The 12,399-nt window shown below is 38.0% G+C and overlaps 1 protein-coding gene across 5 annotated transcripts in view; it reads left to right on the plus strand.

Annotated features, from left to right (window-relative positions):
- SLC4A7 (solute carrier family 4 member 7) overlaps positions 1-12,399 on the plus strand; it is a 97,625-nt gene that overhangs the window by 67,104 nt on the left and 18,122 nt on the right. For all 5 annotated transcript variants that reach the window (XM_080385809.1, XM_080385805.1, XM_080385806.1 and 2 more), the window contains 6 exons: positions 584-671; positions 2,205-2,351; positions 3,622-3,725; positions 5,269-5,443; positions 7,767-7,900; positions 8,455-8,700. In XM_080385809.1, the coding sequence (XP_080241935.1) occupies positions 584-671; positions 2,205-2,351; positions 3,622-3,725; positions 5,269-5,443; positions 7,767-7,900; positions 8,455-8,700 (894 nt within the window). The remainder of the gene's footprint in view (positions 1-583; positions 672-2,204; positions 2,352-3,621; positions 3,726-5,268; positions 5,444-7,766; positions 7,901-8,454; positions 8,701-12,399) is intronic.

The raw sequence follows: 12,399 nt of genomic DNA on the forward strand, positions 1-12,399 counted from the left end.
GAGGTACTAGTCCTGTTTAAGTTTGGTATTTTTTTAAAAAAAGTGTGATACCTATTTACTGTGATTGGAAATGGAGACTGTCTGTTAATGTGTGCTGTGACCCACCCCCAGATGCCCAAAATGTCACTTTTACCTTCATAGATGTTCAAGCTACAGGTTCCCTTCCTTTCGAGGATATGAGTATGGCCAGTAGCTCGAAGTATATCTCTGCACCCGCTGTGTGAAGTACCCAGTCACCCCTCACTGAGGGGTCTTTGCCAGAATGTCAGAAACTCATAATCTGGAGGAAATACTCATTCTGCTCTAGCCTGTGGATTTCTACTACATTTAAGGCTTTAGAAGGTTGAAACATTAGGCTTAATTAAGAAGATTTCAAAGTCATGTTGGTTCAGGATTCAAGTTCCTTCCAGTAATGACTTTGAGGCAAGTCTTTTCTTAGCCTTGCAGCAATCTTTAAGATCTGAAATGGTGAAGAGGATATTTTTACTTCACTACTAAATTTTCTCTAAATGTTAGTTTGAAAGGACCCTCTGAGTATATTGAAATGAGTCAGCTGTGTTCATCTCAGTTGCTTTTTCCACAGGTTTTTGTTTTTGTTGCTGGGACCAGCAGGAAAAGCTCCACAGTACCATGAAATTGGAAGGTCTATAGCAACACTTATGACAGATGATGTGAGTGATGTTTTTTAGTTGGTCGTCTAGAATAATGTTTTTACCAACTGTTTTCAGTAAATATATTCTGGAGTGACAAGTTAAACTAAAAAGCTCCAAACTGGTTAAATGAAGAACTGTAAACCTAATTATTTCTTGTGTTAGTGAACTAGATAATGGTAAATTAACTTTTCCCCTTGTTTTTCTTGAAGAAATCTTAAATGTATTTCTGAAAAAACACTTCAGCTTTGGTGTATACATTTCATTTTTGTGTTGAATTGGGAAATAGAACTATTGAATAGAGCTGTGTCTGGTATGAATCACTGTTATGTCGAAGAGGACAAAGGAAACTGCCAGTGTTCAGGACAGAAGGTTTAAGAATGTCTGCGATTGAGTCATCAGAGATTTTTTTTTAAATCAAGGCGAGGTCAAGTCATTAAAATTAGAATTTTACTAGGCATTTGAAGTCATGTGCTTAGAGCCTGGTGGATGGTTTTAAATAGGATGTTTTATTTCTGACTTCGCATTGAGCGCCACCTGCTGAACTGATGATGATAATTATTAGGGTTATCTAACAGAAATTTTAATTTTTGTTTACTGTAGAACAATTTAAAGTTTGGAAATGTGAACCAGATGAATGGTCATTTTACAGTTGGGCAACCAGTTGGTGAATACAGTATTTGTTCAGTGTGAGAACTGAGTATTAAAAGCTTTAGTGGCAGCTTCTAATTTTTTAGGTGGGCTGATTTTTAGCAATACTGTGGATCATTGAAATAGAAAAATATAAATTAGTCAGTGGTCTAAAAAGACCTAAATAGACTTAAAAGATGTAATTTACAATTAGAAGACTTAACAGTCATGTCTTTGGAGACAAACAGTTCAGGCTTCGAATGTACGAAGCAGTTCAGGATAATCTTCTGCAAAGGTTTTTTTTATAGCAACACTAGCATTTCTTTCTCTGCGTGTATAAAAAGCATTTTGGGATTCAGGAATTGTTTTGTTGTTTCCCTCAAATAGTACGAGTTCGTCAAATCAGAGTTTGTGTTGTGGTAGTCTGTAAAACAGCATAGAGGTTTTTTGAGTAGTCAGAGGATTGCTTTCATGTGCTTTTTAAGAAATCTTTTAATTAAGCTTGAGGTATACAAATTCTTATAAAAACTTGTGTTTTAGTTTGGAGGCCCTTTTTTCCTGATACAGCACAGCATGGTGGCACAGTGGCTGTGGGACAGGATTACTCGGGCAGTAGTACGTGAACTTGATGTACTGACTATTGAAGATCACCTTTTTAACTAAATTTAGAAATGAACTCAATATTCCTTTTGGGTTTGAAGATACAACTTCCTTATTTTATGTTCCATAGGGATGTGCATACAGATAGTTTTTAATGCAAAAGTATGCAAGTAAAGTAAAAGCCTAAATTTTGAGGACCTTTAAAAAATTTTCCATGCCTTTTTAAAAATAATGAAACTTTTCTTGTGATCAGTTCCTCTTTCAAAAAAAAAACACCAAAACAACAACAAAAAACCCCCCATGAATGTTGGTACTATTTTGCAGGTTTTCCATGACGTTGCCTATAAAGCAAAAGACCGCAATGATTTGTTGTCAGGAATTGATGAATTTCTAGACCAAGTGACAGTCCTGCCTCCAGGAGAATGGGATCCATCTATACGAATTGAGCCACCAAAAAGTGTTCCTTCCCAGGTAAAAGGCGAAAAAGGGGGGGGGAAAAATAAAAAGGGGGGGGGGAGAGAAAAAAAAGGGGAGAAAAAAAGTCCAATAGAAAGCTTCTATGATTTTTACTTTGCAAGTGCCATTTCCCAATGCGAGTAAATTGTGTATTGTGTACTTGTGGAAAACAGTGACATCGATTTGGAGGAAAAAGTGGATTGTCCATTTAAGTGTGAAAAGAAGTGTTAATCAAACTTCTGCAATGTTTTTAAGTGTATTTACTATTATTTCCTTTTGTAACACTGAAGTGAGTTCATGTGGGATCTAGGAGAACTGGTCTGAAATTCTACCTGAGATCATATTATAAATTTCATTTTTAATCTAACAGTGATCAGCAAGACTACTGTATTTCTTTTATGTAAAACTTCTATTTGCATACAACGTCGATTGAAATGTTTTAATGTATATTGGCTAACAGATAATGTTCACGGAATGTTTATGAAGTAGATAAAAATGGATCATATTGCTCAGTTGTGATACAAGCTTCGAATGAGAGCTGGGGAGCTGGACCTTAGAGGGACATCGATTTCTTCCCTTTCTCCTGCTTTACAGCTGAGGGGAGTTCCTGCTGCCGGGGTCGAAAGTGGGGCAGAGCCTCAGAAGGGTGACATTGGTGTTGAACCCAGCGGTGGTTTGAGGGAGCGGGAGGAGTGACAGCAGTGTGGTTTATTCATTAATGGCCGGAGACTACCACTTGTTTCCAAAATAAGCAGTGCTTCGGGGGTTTTGGGAGGCAAGCTCAGCTGAGAGATTTATAAGGAGCTGGTGAGCAGCTTGCTCAGTAGGGGAATGACTTCTCATTTATACTTCATCTAAATTCTCTGCCTGTCATAAAGCGAGGTCAGTTTCTTTTAGAAACTAGAGGCTCTTCTGCTCTGGAAATGATTGAGGAAAAAAAATCTGAAGATTTCTAGGCATCATGGTTGAGCCTCTGCTGTGTCTTGAAAAGGTAGGCTTTGCTTCCCCATGTCTCATGGACGTCTTTCTTACAGAAAGAGGGAAGATCAGTACTGTTGTGCAAGGTACTAGTAGGGTCTTCGGGGAGTATTGTACAGTTCTCGTCATCTGTACTCGACAGATGAATATAGCAAATGGAGGACTGCTGATAAGCTGGGACAATGAAGAATGTTTGGAAGGCATGGAGTGTCTGCACGCTGTCTTTGAATTACAGGTTTTGGTGTAAATGCAGTCTTAAAGGGTGGGTTTTTTTCTTCTTTTTTCTTCTTTTCCTTCCTTTCTTTAGGAGAAAAGGAAGGTACCTAAATTTCCAAATGGATCTACTCCTACAGGAGACACTCTCAAAGAAGAAGGCCATCATGCTGGACCTGAACTTGAGAGAACTGGAAGGTGTGTTCACTTCCCTAAATTCTAGCTACTGTAAAGAAATAAATGTGTTAAATCTTCACAGTTTTTAATGATGACATTTGAACATAAAATACCATGGTATAAGTGTCAGAGCGCATCCTTTTTCCTTTTCAAGTGTTGGATTCTTGCCTATAAATGCCAATCTGCTTAAAGTATTTTCGAGCCTGTGGCAATGTTTCACAACACATTTGCGAAGGATTTCATATAAGATGCTGCCTAATTTAACTAACTGACTTTTAAGAATTGGGTTTTAATTTATAATTTTCAAGAGCATGCAATTAACGTAATTATAGCAGGAGTATACAATTTTCAGTATTGGGCTAGGTACTAAAAAATTATGTTAATACAAATCTGTTTTATTAAACATGTATGAAATGGAACAACAAGGAATATAAAGTGGCAAAAAATACTTCAGAATTGGTTAGGTTTTATTTTGGTTAGGTTTCTTTTAGATGTAAAATCAAATTGAAGGAATCTTTTTCAGTTGAGTTGCATTGTTGTTCTCTGTTAATTATGAAATACTTACCAAATAAAGACCCCAACACTGGAAATACCTGGTTAAGATTAAACCGTAATACCTCATGTGAGAGTAGAGATTAAATCAGCTGAAAGATTCTGGAAAAGATTTACAGTGTTGTTGTGCCCAAAATAATAAAGTTCCAAATGAAATGCATCTTTCTCATATCCTTGCAAGAAGGACTTTACAACATTTGTATTGATTTTTACCATTTTGGCTTTGGTATGCTTACTTTTTGCCTTTTTTTCAGGCAGTATGTGGAGCAGAGAAGTTCATTTCTGCCCACAGAATTACCCCTAGAGGAGACTATTGCTTTTCTTGGGAATGAATTTTTTTTAATAACTCAACATAATTTTTTTATTTGTAGGTGCAAATTATACCTAGTATTTTGGAGTCTTGAAATTTTTGGGAAACTGCCAAAAGCCTCTTAATTTCTTCCTAAGAAATTATTCAATTTAACTGACATATATGTTTGGTTTTGTACTTCCATTTGTAGAACATCTTTATACTCCAGATGAAAACAATGTTAAAAATGATAGACCTAAATTTATTTGTGGACCTAACTGTATGTATGTAGAGAATTAAAATAAAAAACCTAAACTACTTCCTGGAATAGTGATACTGATACGTATCAATGCAGCAGTTTTGGTTGAGGTTTTAGCATATTTTTCCTGTTCCTTGTTTTGAATATTACAAGACAGATTTGATTTAAAACATAATTTAGGTGGAATTGTTTGCAAAGATATTTTTTCAGTATCTAGCCCATATACAAAAACACCTAGCCAGCTTTTAAAAATGTAGATAACCTGTTTGATTATATTTGGAATACTACTGAATTGGAATAAGTAAGATTCTCATTTAGATTTTAAACTGTTATGCTTTAATCTGGATTATGAAATAGCTAATTTGTGCTGGCAATAGGCACTGGCAGTCATGTGTAGCCCATAGTTTTGAACTAGCTAGAATCCTTTAGTGTACAGTTTGACGAGTTTCATCTCACCTATTTAGGCTTTTTGGTGGTTTGATACTTGACATCAAAAGGAAAGCACCTTTTTTCTTGAGTGACTTCAAGGATGCATTAAGCCTGCAGTGCCTGGCCTCGATTCTTTTCCTATACTGTGCCTGTATGTCTCCTGTAATCACTTTTGGAGGGCTCCTGGGAGAAGCTACACAAGGCAGAATAGTGAGTACAAAGAATGGTAGTGGCCAGGCTTTTAGACCTTCAGAGGCAAGTCACTGTGTGCATTTGTCTCATTTATTTATACTTGTATTTGAAGAATTTACCCACAGCACTTGATTAGCCTGCCCCAAAGCAGATCTTCCCCAAAAGGTAATTGCTGTGGAAAATGTGGGGAACCCATGTGAACAGGAGAAGATGCACAGTGGAGGTAAAAAATGTTTATCCTGCCTTATTGGATGAATGGCTTCATGAATTGAGAAAAGGCTTGCATTACCTTCTTTTTGGCTACTTGAAAATGATGAATAGCAGTAAAGGTGCACCATCCCACTAGGCCTACTTTAGGCAAAGTCAGAGGCTCAAGGTGGATAGCCAAGAACGTGTACTGGCCTTGAGTAGTAGGCCTACAAGGATGATAATGCCTGCGGTGTATGGTAGTGGTCAGTTGCATATTGGGCCAGTAATGTATGGGATATGTATATGCTTTCACTAATGTATGTTGTTAACATTAAAACTGGTTAAGGTTTAGGAGCAGAAAATACTCTTCATTGTAAAAGACTTGAATATAAACCATATATGTACAAAATTTTGGTAATGTTAAGTTGGGCAGGAGATAACACTAGCACCTTTCAAACCAAAACATCATTGCACTTTGGTTTTTGGAGCAAGGAAAGAATACTGTACATCAGCAATGTTAATAACTTGGTGTTTGTGTCAATTGGCTTGCAAGTAAACCAGTTTGAAGTGTATTTTCTGTTTTTAAATCTATAATGAAGAAACAAGGCTCTGTCCTGGGGGAGGGAAGGATGTATTTAGACATAGACATATCCTTTACAAATTCAATGATTTTGGTAAAGTTTATGATGCTATAAATATCTTCTTGATACTTTGATCAAGTTTTTAAGCTTGTACTGTATTAAAATTTAGTTCACTACTTTATCTCTCAAGTAACGCTGTTGACTCAGATTTTTGTTTATTGATATAGCACTTCAAGCTGATAATTTTTTTCTGTATTTGCTGTCTTTGTGCTGAAATGTAGGAATGGTTAGCAAAATGTTGGTATAATTTTTGAATGCACGTCATGTGTAATGAAAATATGCTCTTTTTAAAGCTTGATTCTTAAACACCTTCTTTCTTTTAGCTATCTGGAATTGTTTGCGGGTTTGTTCCTGCCTTCAGATACTTGGTGTGCATCATTGAATATAAAATTTAGTTACTGCACACACTTGTTCAAGCACAGTAGCTGACATTGTAAGGTACACAGTTTGTGTTTTGAAACCTTTCCTCACATTCCCAGAGGTCATCACCTCCGCAGTACTTCTGTCCCTGCCGCCCTGATTGAGAGCCCCAAGGTTAATGCATTGACTAACCAAAAGCACTAATTCAAAGGTAATAGAACAAGGGACTGGGATTATATATATATTTTTTTTTCCTGATGTAATGAACAAAGGACTCATGTTTTCATTTTTAATAGCCCCAGTTCAGCAAACCATTTTGTCCCATTTTAGATGCTTTCCTGAATTGGAGCTTTAAGTTTGCATAAATACTGTTTTCTTAGGCTCGCATAATTGCAAAATAACAAACACTTAAGGCTTCCTGGGGGAATTTTTTAATCTGTAATCCGTGACTTCTCATAGTTGTAAATGGGATAGTTAACTATTTTCATGTAACTTTAATATCATTTTAGTATCTAAAACGTCTTGCCCCTCTCTTCTGAGGTGCATTGCAACTTTTTTAAAGCAGAAAATATTACAGTAAAACATTTAATTCGAGAACTGGAAAAGAAATGCATTACCAGGTGGGACATTAGTTTACTGCTCATCTATTTTTGGTGTCATGTAATTTCCCCTGCACCTCCACCTGTCAGTTTTTTCTTTTGTAATACTTGATTGACTGATGCAGGTTTGATACAGCACACCGTATCATGTTTTGGTACAGGTATGTTGCAAGATAGATATTTTTTTTTTCTTTACAGAGACAGATAATTCTTTCTCTAAGCTACATGTTGAGTAACTTTTTTTTTATATTTAATTTGTAGTAATTGTTGGTATGTTTTTCCTCCATAGCTAGCAGGACTACTAACTTGTTCTCATGGTCTTGGATGGCTTTGTTTCTCAGGAGTGAAGTTATCAAAATTTTTTGTCCATGGTATTGTTATTGCAAAACTGTGTTAAGTTATTCTTGTTGCAAACATCTATATTAATTGCATTGTTTTTACATTGTCTTGTTTCTAAGTTAATGCATCTTAAAACTGTATTTATGTAGATGTGATGCTAAACGCTGACCTGAAAGGCAGCTTAGTTACAGCAGTTTCTTTTCCCCCAAACAGAGTGCAATAGAGTCTCTCTTTGGAGCCTCATTAACTGGGATTGCCTATTCTCTCTTTGCTGGGCAACCTCTTACTATTCTGGGGAGCACCGGACCAGTTCTAGTATTTGAAAAAATACTATTTAAATTTTGCAGGTAAGTGATGTTTGTATTAGCTTGATGCACTTTCTAACTTTCTAGCCTGTTAGAGTATCTGTAATTGAATTGTGTGTTAAAGTGTGTGTCTATGAAGATGTAAATATAGCGGCAAGAGACTGAGAGATGGGTGTGGTTTGGCAAAGCTGTGAGGCACTAGTGAGCCTTAATGAGAAAATCAGTAATAAAAAGTGGCTAGGACTTAAATAAAAGTTATGTTCTGACTGAAGATGTTGGCTTTGCTTCTGCAGTGGTAAACAGGGATTGATCTGCCCTCTAAGAGAAAAGCATCTAGGTAGTTCTTGAAAGGTCATCCCTGTGATGCTTCCCAAACTAGGTAGTTACACCCTTAATCCTAGAGGCACCTTATAGTGTTGCTTTGCTTTGGTGGAAGATGAGACAGAAAAGTTTCTGCTTCCTTCAAAACTAACAACATCAAGGATGAGAGAAGTGGTGAATACCTATAGAGTTTGGCTTTGGTATCTGTTTTCAAATAGAATATAATACAGGTGACTTTTAGCTCAGTTAATACTTCTGTTTCTTTCTTCACACAGGGATTATGGTCTTTCCTACCTCTCCCTGCGAACTAGCATTGGTCTGTGGACTGCGTTTTTATGCATAGTGCTTGTAGCCACAGATGCCAGCAGTCTTGTGTGTTACATCACTCGATTTACTGAGGAAGCTTTTGCAGCGCTTATATGCATCATATTTATTTATGAGGCATTGGAAAAGCTTTTTCATTTGGGAGAAGTTTATGCCTTCAATATGCACAATGATTTGGATAAACTGACTTTATATTCGTAAGTACCAAGTTTCTATCTGTCAGTAAAATACACAGGGGAAATATAGTATAGAGACATACAGTCTACTAAGCTGTGATGTGTGCTTGTCCTGGGGAGGGTAGCAGGAATGCTGGGGGTGGTACGGGCATGAGAAACCTCAGAAAAATTCTATTCAGGATGCTGTAGAACTGAATTTTCTGTTAGCTGTCGGTGGTTGGAAGGGATGAGGGGCTGTGACAATGCCTGCTTTAATTGGAGCTTTACTCGAGGTCAACCTGGAGATCAAAGGTCAGAACTGGAGTTCTGCCTTGCCACCTCTAGAAATCATGATAGTTTACTCCACCTGGGTGAAGATTATTTCCAGGTAGCTGAGACTTGGAGAGCTTCTGCAACTTTTACATGCTGTGAATAGGGAGTTAACATCTTCAAACAGTGTTGCTTTCTACTGTTGTTATGGGGAATACCTGACTTCTTAAAAAAAACAAACTATTTTTGAGAGAGAAAAGTAATACAAAATACAATACAGCCATTCTGTTCATCACAGTAACTAGCAGTAAAACTGTCAGTACAAAACAGGTCTCTGCTCTGGCACCTGGGGCACCTCCTGTCCTCCTTCTGCACTGACCTGCGTGTCTGCAGAGTTGTTGCCCTCATGTATTCTCACTCCTCTCTCCTGGCTGCTGTCATGCAGTAACTTACTTCCCTTGTTAAATGTGTTATCCTAGAGGTGCTGCTGCTGTTGCTGATGGGCTCGGCCTTGGCCAGTGGTGGGTGCATCTTGGAGCTGAGTGGCATTTGCTCTGTTGAATGTGGGAAAAGCTTCTGACATCGTCTCACAGAAACCACCCCTGTAGCCCCCCAGCTACCAAAACCTTACCATGCAAACCCAGTACACTAACTTTTAGTGTGCACCTGTACCACTTCTGCATTAAGAGCTCACTTATACAGTAAAATGAGCATTGAGTACTACTTATACCATGTCTTGATACTCATATTTTTTAGTTTATGGTGATACACTTAAATGCTGCTTTATCTTTTGCTGCTCAGTGTGAAATTTACAAGCTTATGGTATAGTTCCACTAAACATGATGAATTGGGTTACAGCTCACACCTGTCAGAAGGAGGAAGTCCTGCTGACTGTTACTGAAACTGCTCATTTTGCATAGTTTAAACCAATCAAAAGCAAAGCTGTTCTTTGATTCATCAACAACATGCAGTTAGCTGTCAATCAGCAATCCATATGTTCCGGGTCAGTGATACAGCAGATAAAATCAAGTGAGATACTTAATGAATACTAGTAAGAACCTACACGTTTTTAAACTGTCTCCTGTTACTAATCCCCAGAAGTTCTTATTGCACCCCCACCAATATTTACCCTCCAGCCCCAGACACGTGGGTTAGTCACACACCGTGCTTAAGGAGCATGGGTTTCTCTGCTAGTGGGTCCCTCCCTGCTGGAAATGTGTGTCCTCTAGCTTTATTTGTACCTGTGTGGTTCTCCGCTAGTGAGGCAGCCCCCTGGGAGGTCACATCTACCAGCAGTTCCTCCTTGTTGCGCCCTGCAGGCAGTTCTCAAAGGGCAGGCTGCCCACCTTCCGCTGGGCGGCTGCTCTGCCTGGCCAGGGCACGGATCACTGATCGCAGGGTGACTTCTGGCAGTGTCAAACCAAGTTTTGGCTGTTGTGTTTCCACTTCTAAGATCTCTCCTTGCTTTTACAAACATTCATGCTGCTTTGGTACTTCCTTTCAGGAGAATTCCCTTTTGGTTCTCTGTTCTTTCTTTCTTTTTTTTTTTTTTCCTTTCCAAAAGCCTCTTTGTAGTTCCTGTGTTACTATTTAATCCATCTGATGGTCGTAATTTTCCTCTTCAATGGGATTAGTTTTGGGCAAACACCTTCTTGGACAGCTGCTTGTATTCCATTCACACATGACGTTCACACTCACTTTCCTGCCTTACCAGCAGTTAAGACCAGGCCATGGTGCCAGGAGTGGGCCGTGGGAGTATGCTCACTTCCTAATTTCTCCCTTTCTTCTGGCTGCTCATCCTTCTGTTTCAGAGGCTCTGGGGCCTCACTGGCCTCCTGTGTGAGTGTGTTCAATTCAGTAGTCTGGCAGAAACTGTACTGCAAATCTGTAGGTCTGCTGACCTTTGCCACCCGATTGTGTTTTGCTATGCTAGCAGAGGCAGGCCTCATATGAGAGTGGGGAGAGGAACGTGTGGCTTTTCTTTCAGGACATGCCACAGAGTTCAACTTTGGTTTGTCCTTTTTTTTTTTTTTTTTCCCTACCACAAAGCTGTAGGAGATCCAGCCTTTTACACTTGCTTTTTTTCCCTCTTCTGTACCCCCAATGGGGAAGAGGGTGCAAAACAAGTATCTTCAGCAAAGTGAGCCAGAAGGCGGTCTCTAATACTCTTACATTTTCTGTTTTTCCTTTCTCTTCCTGGATTTCCACTTAGCTACTTGCTGGCGTTCCTTATCTTAATTGCATTTGTTGAGAAATTTGTCCATCAGTCTTTTTTCCGGCATGCTTGTTTGTGTTACTGCCTTGACAAACAACTAAACATGCTTTCTTTTCATCTTATACTTACTGTTGCAATTCCTTTCTCTTCTGATGGTTCTTGAGTTACTCAGTTTGGAACTACCTTGTAGGAATTGCTGCTTTCCAGTCTTCTCCTATTTCCTTTTGCTGTTACTTCATGATTCAGTTACCAAAAGAAGGTGAACATACATATAATTTTTTAAGGTTCCTTAAACATTATGCTTTGCAAATATAGGTTCTTTTTGCCCACGCACGTTTAGTGCTTTTTCCTTCTTTACTGTCATACTATCAGAGTGCAAGTATGCAGTTCCGTGGTTGTTTTTCAGTATTTTGATGAATCTCATAAAAAAAGGAGACTTTTCTTGCTTATTGTATGTTTCTCTTCTACATAAATGTTTACATGTTAAGCTTATGGTTTGGTGTACTTGAATAGCCTTATTTAAAAACATCACATTAAATCAATATTAAATGTTATGGTTTTTTTACTGATCTGTACTTCTGTCAACCTGTCTTGATAGAAAGGGTTCTGCAGTCCAAGTCTGCAAACCACTGCAGTAGGGAGGGACACTTTTACTTGTATTAAAAATGCATGCATGCAGTTGCTCTAAATCTGAGCAGTTTATGCATTTATATCTTCAGTTAGCCCACTAACTACATGCTCAAAAATGGTGTCCTGCTTCAGGGTGACCAGTTTTGGCCATGGTGTGGTCAGAGGGCATGCCAAATGCAAGATAAATGGCTAACTATCAAATTTCAGAAAAGACTTAAACTTCTAGCAGCCATTGGCATGTCTGGTTTGAAAAGGAACTGCTGGAACAGTCATATATAACAATTTCTTAAAATGAAATGGTTTCAATCTCTCTGTTTTCTCTTATGTTGGTGTACAATAGGACTAATTGAAGTTTGACTAATTGAAGTTTGACTCATTGTGGGATGCTATGCTGTATAGAAATCCGAAAACCTTAATTTGTACACAGTCATAGAAAACTTTGTTCCCAGTTAGTCAAATTATGTAGAAATCTTGAGGATAACACAATATATGTTAGTATATTTTGTGTTATACACTGGGTTGCTGGAAAGTGTCATACATTATCTATTTGAAAACTGGCAGATCATTCAAATAGTTAAGTCAATATCTGGCCTGCTTCTGACTGTTTAAAATACATAGTCTGTTTT

The sequence above is a fragment of the Falco punctatus genome (assembly GCF_963210335.1).
Source record: "Falco punctatus genome assembly, chromosome: 4".
NCBI classification, from domain to species: domain Eukaryota; kingdom Metazoa; phylum Chordata; class Aves; order Falconiformes; family Falconidae; genus Falco; species Falco punctatus.